The sequence below is a fragment of the Penaeus japonicus genome, unplaced genomic scaffold (assembly GCF_977035675.1).
Source record: "Penaeus japonicus unplaced genomic scaffold, GWHDUDI00000001_assembly GWHDUDI00000018, whole genome shotgun sequence".
Lineage (NCBI taxonomy): Eukaryota > Metazoa > Arthropoda > Malacostraca > Decapoda > Penaeidae > Penaeus > Penaeus japonicus.
The window spans coordinates 16,595,766-16,609,112 of record NW_028234420.1 but is presented as its reverse complement, the minus strand read 5'-3'; the positions used below and the strand labels follow the sequence as shown (position 1 = coordinate 16,609,112).

Genomic DNA, 13,347 nt, shown 5'->3' with positions numbered 1-13,347 from the left:
TGTGTAGGATACCACTGTATATGGTGACTCTTTCTCAGACAGTGACCACCAATTGCTACCCCTGGGCCAGTGAAATCATACCTAATGCTTTTTTCATGAATGCTGATATGCCTAGAGGCAATCTGGCCACTATCATAAACTTTTAGCTATGATGATCAGATGAGACATCATCATCACTATTATCATTATGGGCATCAATATCAATATTATCATCATATTTGTCATCATTTGTTTTAGATTAAGCTGCATAGTCCTAACTTTCTCTTTTTATCATTTGAAGGTATTCCTCCGAAGTAGCCCAGAAGCATCAACATCTGTGGTAGTGTGGCGCAGATACTCTGAATTCAGACGGCTGCACAAAGCTATAGGGGAGCTCCACCATAAACTCAGTCTCCCTGGTCAACTCCCACCATTCCCAAGGGCAACCATTCTCAATAGGTAATTTATGAATTGTGAGAGATATCATTAATTTTGTTTTATGTTTCTACAATAGCCTTTTATTGTAGATGATTTGTTTTGTTTTTTGGCATTTTAATTTGTTCTTAGATATGTATTGCCAGTGTAAAGATTTGTAGTGTTATGTATGTATGTGCGTGTATATATGTGGTATACTATTTTGTTTCTGCATAGAGGGTATTGTATATGTGTTAATAATAATATTCATGTCTGCTCTGTCTTATCTCTTTCTTCTCTGATGCCCGTTAGAGCCAGAAAACTGGTAACCAAGTAAGTTTTTGAAAGGCTTGTCTGCTATACATGTTTCAGCTATCATTCACATGGTGCTTTTTCTCAAGTGTAGCCCCCTTTATTAATCAGTTACATATAAGAAACATCTTTTCATTCCTTCATCCCTTTCACATGATCTTAAGAATGGCATCTGCAATCACACAGGTTCGAAGCAGATGTGGTAGAGACAAGAAGACTGGCAGCTTTGAGTCTCTTAAAGTTTATTGGGCAGCACAACCCCCTCTTCACCTCTGAGGCCTTCACAAAGTTCTTCCAAGTAAGTGTTCAGGATTTTAGATGTCTTTGCAGAGTGTTTCTGCAGGTCTGAAAGCCTCTTTCTTTTTAAAGTCTTCTTGGTTATGGAATTCTGTATTTTACAAATAGTTTTATTATATAGCCAACTGTGTCAAACAGTTCACACTGTTCGTCTAAACTTTGATGTTGTTTGATATCTAAATTATGTATATGACTTCCTGTAGCTCACAGATTAAGTCAGGTAATATATTCTATGAGAATTTCACGATAATTAATGTTCCAGAATGAAGAAAGTAGTACACATAAATCCCAAGTGGCCACCAGTACAAGAAAGGATTCCAAGGGAAGGTAATTAGTGATAAGGATTTTGTTGATTGGTGAAATGATAATTGCATTTAGAATTAGCATAATTCAGACTTAACAATGATAACAAAATTTGAGTGCTTTAGTGGAGACTGAGCCAATATAGCATAATATTAAATGTAATTTTAAAGAGTAATTTGTCAGTACCTTCTGCATGGAAATAAGCACAAATTTCAACAGCTGATGATTGTCATATAAATGATTAAATAATAAAACAATTGAACTATGTTGAATGGTTTGGTAATAAAATTCATTGAGAAAATTAACTGGTGAAATATAAATGCTTGATATTAACTGCATATCTCTCTCTCCTAACTACATCAGATCAAAGGAGTCAGAGGCTTTGGCTACTACTCTTGGCATACAAGCGTCCTCCTCCTTATATTCCCAGCTGAGTGATGGGGAAGATGACTTCAGTCTGTGCTCTAGTTTAGACTCTCCATCAGTTGCTAGCTCTTTTCCTGATGCTCCCGTGTTCCCAGTGTTTGATGTTGCAACAGACAGGATAAAAGAAGGTGCTGCACAAAGCTCTGACCCCAGAACAAGCTCTCTTGCTGAGGCGCCCAGCCCAATCACCACAAATGGCACGATCAAGAGAAAGGACTCGGAGGGAAGCAACATCATTCAAAATCACAAAAATATAGTGCCAAATAGACCAACTGAAGAAAGCCCAAGAGGAATTTCCGACCACCATTGGACTGCAGCCAGTGCTGAGGACAGTGTCTTTAGCTTTCCGAGCATGGGTAAGAGTGGGACGGAACATATGCCAGGGCAGGGAGAAAGGCACCCATCTACCTCATCTCTATCAAGCATATCTTCACAGCCTTTTTGTGTTTATGAGAACCCAGTGCATAATTCCCCCAAACAACACCAGAAGCCCTATCCAGAACTGGATGCACAAGAAGGCCTGTGTGAGTATCCTGCAGATATATATCCTGCACCAAGAAAGGAAACGGGGCACTCACTGCCACCCCTAGATGTCACCAGACCTGTGAACATCACATCCAGAAAGAATTCTGTACCACTTACTCCACTCACACCATTAACCAAAACAGTGACTCCAGTCATTCCAAAAGCCAAGATTCCTACCCCAGAAGATGTTGCCAAAGCCCAGTATATATTTGTTGCTGCAGAGCAGATTTCACAAGCACAGCAGTATGAGCAGCAGAAGGAGTATAAACAGGCCCTCAATATGTACAAAGAAGGAGTTGGAACACTTCTACAGGGAGTGCAAGGTTAGTATTCAATTCAGGATTTAGCTGAGCATAAGATTGATATATGTTTGTCATTTATGAGTATCAGATGTGGAACAAGTCAAGTCAAAAATAAACTTTTGTCAAGTTGTTATTTTTTTATTATTATTATTATTATTTTGACTGCCATTTTTTCATTGAATAATAAGGTATTGAATTGCACACTACCTATTTTTCATATTTACTCAAAATAAGTGTCAAAAAAGGAAAAGCAAGGGCCTGTATTGGTTTTGCCAAATCTTTTTGGTATTCCTATATGCAGGTAACTCTTCTCCATATATGTGGTATTTCTTTTCAAGCTATTATACATCTCTAACCTCACTCATTCTTTCCAACAAACACACAAGATTAAAGAATATAATACTTGTTACATTTGATCCTCTTTCACAAAGACAAAGGAAATCAAACCCCTTAGTAGCTGTTCTCTGTTGTGAGTTTATCAGTCATGACTTTCAACTCCACTTGTGATCACTGCTGTTTGCATGAGTCACCAGAAGATGAGATGAATAAATGTTTCATGTTGTGTTCCTTGTATTCCATAATGCCCAGAATGTTTTGAAATGAACATTAAACTGCTTGCCACTAACCTCTGTATACATAGACTGTGTATGACCGACCAGGTACAGCGGTCAAAATGAAAAGCAAAATATGCAAGGAAATGGGGAGCTTAAAGGACCTTGTGATAACAGCAACATTATTCAGAAGTTCAGCTTGAGTTTGTCTTATCTGTAATGTAAGTGAAAGTCATTAATGGAGAACCTACCTTCCCCCTTTTTTTCTTTACTTCTCTCTTCTTTTTTCCACCCCAGAATTTGTGCCTCTCTGCCCTCACTTTGATTTATGTAACTGGCCAAATTGTAGCACTTAAGCTCTGCAGTATAATGAGGGAGAGGAGAAAATGTGATAGGAAGATATAAGAAAAGTAGGGCAAATTGAGGATCACTAGGCATACAGGAAACTAGAGTAGCATAGCAATACCTTGTGCAGTATCACTGAATATTATTCTGTTGTAAAAGGCCTGGCATGATTGTCAGTCTTTGAAATATTGAAAACATCAACTAGGGTTTGACATATATCAATATAAAATCTGAGGCATCATCTAACATTAGGGTTTAGGGACTGAGACTGATTGGTATGCTGATCCTGCTGCTAGACTAAAGAAGAGAAAAATGTTTATTATCTATGTAAGATGTAGTCCATATAGTAGATCAGTTACATAATCTGAGTATCACATGAATAAAATCCCATTACGTTGATTAAATTCTCAGGTAAAAACCCATCCTTTAATCAACAACTGGCCTTCAAAAGCTACTTTTTTGAATGGCTGGTGAACACAAATGTGTCTGTATCCTCTGTATGCTAACATCAATCTGAGTAAACCCAGTTTCTATACCTGTCGTGCAGCTAGTCCACACGAGGAGCAAGGAAAAAAAGGAGGTAAACTTGTCGCTGTCGTTGTCATTGTTCACACCTAATTTGGCTTTCTTGAATGAGTTTTTTTGTTTTGTTTTCTTGTTTAGTAGGTAGAGCTTGGTGGGGTAGTTTACTGATTATAGTTGTTGCATGAGATTAGATTTATAGGAGTTCCTGTCCTTCTTTGATTATTATTATTTTTTTTTTTTTTTTTTATTTTTTTTTTTTTTTTTTTCTTCTTATCCTTCTCTGTTAATGATTATTATTTTTTAATTTTATACGAAGGGTTGGGAATTTTGACTGTGTGTAAATACTATTATTCATAGTCATTTTTAAATCTTGTATAAACCTATACAAATATGGTTTTTGATAATGAAATTATATCTCCATGTTATCTATTCATACTACATAGTCAGGCTATAGCAATTACAAAGAGATGGAAAGTTCAATTAATTTTGGAATTAGTATGGAGGATTATAAAAGTTATTTAAGCAGAAGAAGGGATGGATTATAACTGGTGACAAAATAGTGCATACAGTAAGTGTTGAAAATATTCTTTACTTATTTATTTTCTTCTTCTTTTCCTTTTTGCAGTATAGGTTGTTTTAACATTATGATATAGATGAGTAGCTTTGTCATATATGATGACAGTTGGACATGAAAACTTGGCTAGATTGGGTATGATTTCTTCAGCTATGTGAAGAATTGGTTACCTATATCAGTGTGTGTGTGTGTATGTGTGTGTGTGTGTGTGTGTGTGTGTGTGTGTGTGTGTGTGTGTGTGTGTGTGTGTGTGTGTGTGTGTGTGTGAGTGTGAGTGTGAGTGTGAGTGTGAGTGTGTGTGAGTGTGAGTGTGAGTGTGAGTGTGAGTGTGAGTGTGAGTGTGAGTGTGAGTGTGTGTGTGTGTGTGTGTGTGAGTGTGTGTGTGTGTGTGTGTGTGAGTGTGAGTGTGAGTGTGAGTGAGTGTGAGTGTGAGTGTGTGTGTGTGTGTGTGTGTGTGTGTGTGTGTGTGAGTGTGAGTGTGAGTGTGAGTGTGAGTGTGTGTGTGTGTGTGTGTGTGTGTGTGTGTGTGTGTGTGTGTGTGTGTGTGTGTGTGTGTTCGTGCATGCATGTGCACTGCAACATTTTTGGTGTGATAAGTGTGGCTTACACTTTTTTATGCACTCTTGCATGAGACCAGGTTTTCAAAATTGCATATCTCATTGCTAGTTTGTATGTGTAATTTAAAGACCTAATCTAGTTATTTAGACACTGATTCTCTTTTCTTATTTTTTTCTTATTTATTTTTTTATTTTTTGCCTGCCTATTGATATTTTTAATGTTTAACATTAATGTTTAAAATCTTCATTGTTTTATTTGGTATTTTTATTGTGAAAGCAAGTCAGATGCTTGACTGCACAGACTATTTTTGTATATACATTCTTAGTCTTTAAATTATTCTTAGCCACCCAGTCACTCTACTCCTACTTCCTCTGGGAGATTCACTCGCTCTTTCCCTCTTATATCGTTGTTTCAAACCCTCTTGCACTCAGTCATATCATACAGGCTCATGCACAAACAAGCACACACACCTGTACATGCACCTGTATATGTACCTGCATATGCACACGTACACACGTTGACACACACACGTAGACACACACTTGTACATGCACGTAGACACACACACAAACACAAACACAAACACAAATACACACACACACACATACACACACACACATGCACACAGATACAACACACACAAATATTTTATGTATATACGCAGTGTATTTTTATTTCTTTTAATACTAATGCTGTGGGTTACTGTTTTGGCTATGCACTTCCATTTATTTGTACAATGGAGGAAAGTCAGGTTTCTCTTTAGAAACATTTTGTATTAGAAGATGAATGAAGTACTTTTTATCTTTATATACTCCCTTCTGCTTGTGGTTACTTCTTTCCATTTTGTATGACTGCTTTTCATGCATTTTGTCATTTTGTCATCATTTGCTGCTTGTCTTAAAATGACAGTCTATCTTTTAACTGTTATAGGTGCAATTGAAAATGGGAATAAAAAGATAGATACTAGATGGATAAATTTGAGAGCATTGAATAGCCAGGTTCGCAGAATGCAAAAAGATTGTTCATGTTAACCTGTGATCTACACATTTCTTTTGACTCAATACCTCTGTTCATCTTTTCTTTTTCCAAGTTCATCTAATGAAAGTAAATACATTGAGCGGTGTTGTTAGGAGGTTGTCTGTATTCACCTGATATTCTGTTGTGATTTTGTTAGAATTAATGTTTGGCAGGATTATTTTAGTTTTGCCATTGATTTCGCAGGGATGATTTTAACTATTACAAACCTAACTGGAAGTGCACAGTCAGTGAAGCATAGATTTAGTACCGGAAAGAAGAGTCCGAGAGAAGGTACAGAAGTATCAGTAGTATAGTGGGAAATATATCCTAATTCATTTGAGGGGAGAAAATAGAGATGTATCCTAATTCTGCAGAAGATGGAGATGGGAACAGAAGGGAAGCTGTGCGAAGAAAAACTGCCCAGTACCTGCAGCGGGCAGAGCAGCTGATGGCCAGACTGACACGGAAAGACAAGAAAAAAGGACGGGTATGTTACCGTGCAGTTCTTTGATGTTCTCTTTTTGTGCATGCTTTTGTTTTTGGTTAAGAATTATCATACTGTTAGCACACAGCTTTCATTGTTGTTCTCAAGTTATAAAGAAAAGTGTCCTTTCTAGTTTGAGAACTGGCAGCATTTTATATATTATTATCATTATTGTTATTATTATTATTATTATTATTATTATTATTATTATTAACATTATCATTATCATTATTAATTCTTATTGATGATTATTCTCCAGGGGCAAGATCCTCCTGCAGAGCTCAACAACAGTGGTGAAACAGGTCTTAAATGCCCGGCAACAGAACTGTGGCGTTACAGAGTGGCTGGCTCGGCTGGATCCGTTATCATTGCCACAGACACTAGTAATGGAGACACTGTGGCAATAAAGGTAAAGTGGTTTTATACATGGTCTTATATGGCTGCTTTGCCTCTTATTTTTAAGAGAGAGATTTTGGAATTAGTATGGAGGATTATAAATGCCAGGCAGTAGAGATTTGTTTTGTTTTTGTAGTTTGAATTTTGGTATTGCTATATATACCCATAGGTTTTTCCTTAGGGGAAAGTAGGGTTTTTTTCAATTTTGAATTTGGGTGGAACACCCTTAATGAGGTCCTGATGAGTGACCTGTGTCCCACATGTTTGACCTTACTAGTTCAGGGAGTAGCATGTCTAATAATGGTCAAACTGAGGCGACTATTAGTAAATCTCAACATAGCTGAGCACATGATTTATCAACCCTTTTTCTTGCACTGTACATGTACACTGCATGTGGGACACAGGTCACAATGAATATGTATATTGGTACAATTAAACTGACAGTTAACCTCGGTCATGCACATAATACCACAAGACTGCCTTCTCAAGTTCCCTTGTTAGTGCTCTCTAATTGGTTATTGATGGGACAAAGGTGATGAATAGCTGAGAGAGAGATGGCTTTGACTGTAGATACAAGTTCCAGATTTTGAATCACATATAATGCCTGCAGGTTCTTGTGAAGAGTGGGGTTGGAAGTGGCATGAAGACTGTTGTACCACATGACATTGCTTTTATGGTGCCAATTGTCCGATATCATGAAACTGAAGGTGCTATATACCTTGTGCTGAAATTTATCAGGTAAGGAGTTTGTTCACTTTCATGAATGTGGAATATCATTGATGTGGACATGAATATTTGGATTATATGTTGTTTTTGATCATACTGAAAGAAATTTATTAGATAACAAGTTGGGATTTGTACGTTATTTTCATTTTTATTTATTACTTTCATCCGGCAGTGGTGGAAAGTTATGGAGTCACATAAGAAAGTATGTCATGGATGAATATCCAAAGATAAGCACAGCCTTAAACACCACAAGCAGTGTATATACAGGCCGACGCTTGTTGACTGAGACTTCTGAATGTGATGGTTACGTCAGTGAGGCTCTGTCCTTGTGTGAAACTTCATCTACAGCTTCCCATGTACCCCCTGTACCCTCTCCAAACTTGTCCTGTAATCAAGGAACACCGTCCACCAACAACTTCCTCACCGTCCCAGACTTGAACTCTTTTGGCGGGAGCTCTGACTGCTCCGAGGCTTCTTCCTCATGCCTTCCCGACAGCTACCTTCAGATTTTTTCGGAATACACCCATAGCCTCCCGTCCTCTACGTCTATGGTCATCCCTCCGGTAGGACAGACCACAAATACCATCCCGCACACGGTGCACAAGTCGAGTAGCACTGGGGCTATTGTGCAGGTTTCAGGATATGCAGGTGATGTTGCAGTAATGAGTGAGAGAGCTCTGGGCAATGATCAGGTGTTGAAAGGCAAGGAACCGTATTTAGCCCATAGTTTGGAACAGAAGAATAAAGTGCAAGTTTCTAATGGGGAAGACAACAGGAGCATTGGAAGTGATACCCTTTCTGGAGTGAGTGAAGACTTTAGTTGCTCAATTTCTGTGAATGATGTGAACCTCCAGCCAGATCCTTTGCCACTGCTGGAGGCAAAAGTCACAGATGATTCCAAAGAGAGTAATGATGATGCTCTCGATGGTGGTGAAAAATCTCAACAAGATGGCTACTCAAGCAGCATTAATGGACGTTCTAGCAATGATGTCTTTGTAAGTTGCTCAGATGGAACAGGTGTAGAACAAGACATTGATGGAAATGGATCATCTGTGAGCCAGTCATTAAAGAACGGAGATGAAGTATTACCTGTAGATTCAGCAATTACAAAGTCATCAACAACATCAGACAACCAGTTGCATGTTGAGGAGGAAAGGGAAGACATCAGCATTACAGATACATCCTTCAATAGCATAACTCTCCCCTCATTCTCCTGGACAAAGAGGGAAGATTCTGAACTGGCATCACTGGACATTGAAGACCTTATTAGAAACTCAAAACAATTACTTCAAAATGTTGATCATACTTTGCAACAGAGTAAAAATCAGAGTGTTGCCACATTCAACGATTCTGATGATAGCACCTCAGTAGAACACTCGGAGCTTCCATACGACAGCGTGAGCACAGAGTTGGACCTCCCCCACAATGGCAAGAGTTGTGTCCCAAGGGGTGAAATTGAGCCCAAAAGTGTTGAGCATAATTCATTTGCCACGCCTGTGCAGGACTCATCACAGCTTCATAGCCAGTCAAAATGCAAACCACATAATCATATAGACAAAAATAATAAGTCAAAAGTTGAGGAAGGTTCCATTAATCTTATAAGTGAAAATGGATGTATACCAAAGTGTGACAGAAAGAATACAGGTGTTGTAGACGAAGTTGATAGACCCGTGGACTCTGTGAAATCTCAACCAGTCCAAGTATGCACTGGGTTTAGCAGTAATAGTAGCAATGTGCAACAGTCGTTGAACAATGGTAGCATTCATTCTCAGTCAGTCCAAGAGGACGTGTGTCCAGACAATTCTAAGAGCTTGGAAGAAAGTTTATTAACTAACAGCTGTGATGTTCCTAAAGAGAGTTCGCTGGCTGCGCTCCTTGAAAAACATTCTGCAAAGCGAAGGGATGACAACCATCCCAAACTGCCAGAAGGAATCGTAAAGGTGTGGTCTTCACAGGTGATCACAGCCATAGCAGCATTACACCATCTTGGTATAATATGGGGGTGAGTAAGACATCATAGTATTTTCAGTTTGATGTGATATTGATATCTGTCTTGATTTACTTGGAACAAGGCAAGTTGTTGTTTAATATTTTTCAGTGTTGTGTTGTGTTTTTTATTTTTATTTTTTTTTTTTTTATTTATTTATTTTTTTTTTAAGACGTTCAGGGATAAAGATTGAAGCTGATGTTAGGATTACAAATCAGCATTAGTCAGGTGTTGCTCATTATTGATGCCCTCACTCGCTTCATGATACTAGATTGGGTCTTTATTGAAGAAACCAATGTAATGCTAATAGTTAAAATATTCACTGAAATAATGCATCTCTTAACTACATAGGAGACTTTTCATTCTTTTCAAAGTTGCTTCAGTTTGTAAAAACTATTTTACATCAGGTTTGCAAAGCCATTTAATATTTGATTAGAGCAAGAAAATCAAAAGACAATCCCTATTGGCATAGACAATTACTTTTGTTTATTCTCAGAATGCACAAATACTATACATGAAATTGTGTCCAACTATGAATTTTTGCTGTGAAAGAATTTGAAATTTGTGATGAAAATGTCTGCATAATACCCATATGCTACTTGAAATCTGGAGAAAATATGAGATGTAATCTGTTATTGGGTTAATATGTAATGTGTTACATGCTCTTTACATCTTTATATATCATAATTCTAGGCTTCTAGATTAGAGTAGGAGGTATCTTTGTGAAACAAGGAAAGCAATTGAGCATATTAAAAATCTTTTCTGAGATTGTACATTTAAAGTACCAGAGACAACAGACATTCAGATGAATATGTTAATAATAAAACCAAACTATGGGAAAGGTAATGTATCTCTCTCTTTCTCTCTCTCTTCTTCTCTCCTTACCTCTCCTCTCTTCTCCTCTCTCCCCTCCTTCTTTCTCTCATTCACCTAAATTTCATAAATACAGGGACTTCAACCCAGACAACGTTCTGCTAGATGAAGGTGGCAGCATCTTGGTAACTTATGAAAGCAGATGGTCCTCAGTGGAACACGTAGTGCGAGGCAGCAAGAGCTGGAGCTACTACAATGACCATAACGGTGGAGAGGTTGGCACAGGGAGGTGGAGGGGTTATTTGGCACCAGAACTCGAATCTCCACTTGGACATCCCTCAACTGCTGCTGACTGGTGGTCTGTTGGGGCCCTTATGTACCACATGTTAACTGGGCAGGTCTGTTCATGTAGAGTTTGTGTTGTGTCCCTTTGTGATACAAAGATTTTGCATATTATGATTTTCATTAAATCAATTGTTAACCCATTGGATATGGGATTTGGATGCACCTGATCATCTCTCTTGAGAATTTCATAGTGCATGGGCCCAGTTCTCCAGACTATTTGTAGGCTGAGGCAGCCGCTACATGACCAATCACCCGGCATGTAAGCCAGGCAAAGCCATGGTGAGACGTTCACATCACCTGACTGGAAGACCAGCAAGCCATTATGAGAACATCTTATGATGTCATCTGGCATTAAGGGTTTATTCATTTAGTTTGCAGATGAAAGGAAATGTGGATAAGACTCATTTACACATGTAGTGAAATTAACATGCATGGATACTCTTTCGCCTGACAGAGTGTATCAGCCGCCCACCCTGCAGGCATTACATCACACACAGAACTCCTGATGCCATCTCATCTGTCTCCAGAGGCTGCATCCCTTCTCTCTCAAGTAAGAGAAAATTACCTCTATAGTAACAGAATTTTAGAGTACTTTATAGGCTAGGACTATAGTGTATCATATTTAACTGCTATGTGTTATGTTGTAACTCACTGGCAGTTCAATTATGATAATTCTGATGACTGTTTTCTTTGTATTTAAAATATGATTTAAGTATGCTAGAATAATCATCAAGTTGCTTCCAGATGCTTATTGTTACTGAAACTTCTCATGTATGAAAATATATATATATTGGTATTTTTGTACTGCCAGGCAAATCAGATTATTACATAATACCCAGTAATCAGACATTAACCATGTGAAAAGTACATCCTAAAAAGGGATGTCACAAATTGAAGTCCAAACCACACTAACTAGCCACAACACCAAACAATACCATCTAATCACTCAACCAAACAACACCATCTAAACACTTCACCAAATGGCAACATCAAACACTCCACCAAACAACATCTAACCACTCCACCAAATTAACCACTCCACCAAGTGACAACATCAAGCCATTCCACCAAACACTATCTAACCATTCCACCAAACAACATCTAACCACTCAACAATTGGCATCATCTAACCACTCCACCAAGTGAAACCATCTGACCACTCCACCAAGTGACAACATCAAACCACTCTACTGGATGACACCATCTAACCACACCACCAAACAACACCAAATTCACCCCTGATTCTTCCATCTTCCAACAGCTCTTGTGTGCCCACCCAACAGAGCGTCTGGGAGGGGGGGCAGCTGGGGCACAGGAGATAAAGGACCATCCCTTTTTCACGGGCATCCAGTGGACATCGTAGCAGATCTGTGATATTGGACAGCGGAGGTTTTAACTGGAGAGGGAAAATAGTGGTTTGTCAGGATGCCAAAGAAGGTGGAAGCAGCTCAAGACTTTTGATATCTTTTATTTATACTTTTTATTTTTATTTTTATTGTATACAATTATTATGTCTCAGTCTTACACGTACATGCGTATGTGCGTGCACACTCACACACGCACACGCACACGCACACGCACACGCACACGCACACGCACACGCACACGCACACGCACACGCACACACACACGCACATGCACACACACACACACACACACACACACACACACGAGACAAATATAAAATATGTGAAGCATATAGGGTACGGGGTAAGGATTTAGTGGGTAAATAAAGGTAAGAAAATCCAGTTTTCAGGAGGAGCTCAAATTATAAGAAACAAATACTAACATTACTTATGCTCATGCACACATAACCCCTTGGTATTATGTACTGGTAGTCACAGAGTAACGTGTCACCTAATTCAACACAATTTACATTTTAAGAACTGCCGATATCCTTTCATGGTAGTCCTCCTGGTTGAATCTTCACTGACTCTAGTATGTTGTGAAATGCTTCTTTCTTGATCAAAGTCCACTGATGGAATGTGAATGAAATGTATTTTAAAGAATTATGTATTACTGTTAATGGCTGTATGCGTTTGGAGTGCAGTTATGACAGCAAAGCAATTTTTTTTAGCATATGTTCTTGAAGAAGAAAGAAGATGCAGTGAACAAATTTCCAGAAAATTAACAACTTCGTAAGATTGGTTTATAATTATCAAGAGTTTGTTACAATAACCTGATAAAACATGCAGTTTGTTCTTTCTTATGGGCTGGTAGATCTGCCATCCATTGTCTGTGACACTAAGGTGATTTTAACACAAAGGCAAATTAATCACTAAGACAATACCCCCGATAGCAGCTGGCATTACCGAATTGTGTATCACATGTATTTGATATGTTTCAGCACAAGCAGTACAGATGATGCAAAGTGCAAAACATACAAGAGACCAAATGGAAAAAATAATTCTGCAAGAACAAATGTTGCAAAGAATACATATCAACATGCCAGCTAGGCTTTGCAGTAC

General features: G+C 38.3%; 1 protein-coding gene across 2 annotated transcripts in view; it reads left to right on the top strand.

The window, feature by feature from the left end:
- The window catches only part of LOC122250505 (ribosomal protein S6 kinase delta-1), a 14,290-nt gene extending 1,902 nt beyond the window's left edge, over positions 1–12,388 (top strand). The window contains exons 2-13 of one of the 2 annotated variants that reach the window (XM_043011964.2): positions 281–438; positions 892–1,003; positions 1,265–1,329; positions 1,669–2,579; positions 4,002–4,034; positions 6,503–6,615; positions 6,872–7,021; positions 7,619–7,746; positions 7,907–9,736; positions 10,671–10,932; positions 11,334–11,429; positions 12,141–12,388. In XM_043011964.2, the coding sequence (XP_042867898.1) occupies positions 281–438; positions 892–1,003; positions 1,265–1,329; positions 1,669–2,579; positions 4,002–4,034; positions 6,503–6,615; positions 6,872–7,021; positions 7,619–7,746; positions 7,907–9,736; positions 10,671–10,932; positions 11,334–11,429; positions 12,141–12,242 (3,960 nt within the window). In that variant the 3' untranslated portion in view covers positions 12,243–12,388. The remainder of the gene's footprint in view (positions 1–280; positions 439–891; positions 1,004–1,264; positions 1,330–1,668; positions 2,580–4,001; positions 4,035–6,502; positions 6,616–6,871; positions 7,022–7,618; positions 7,747–7,906; positions 9,737–10,670; positions 10,933–11,333; positions 11,430–12,140) is intronic. The other variant, XM_043011965.2, reaches the window with a different exon arrangement.
- The last annotated feature ends 959 nt before the right edge of the window (positions 12,389–13,347 follow it).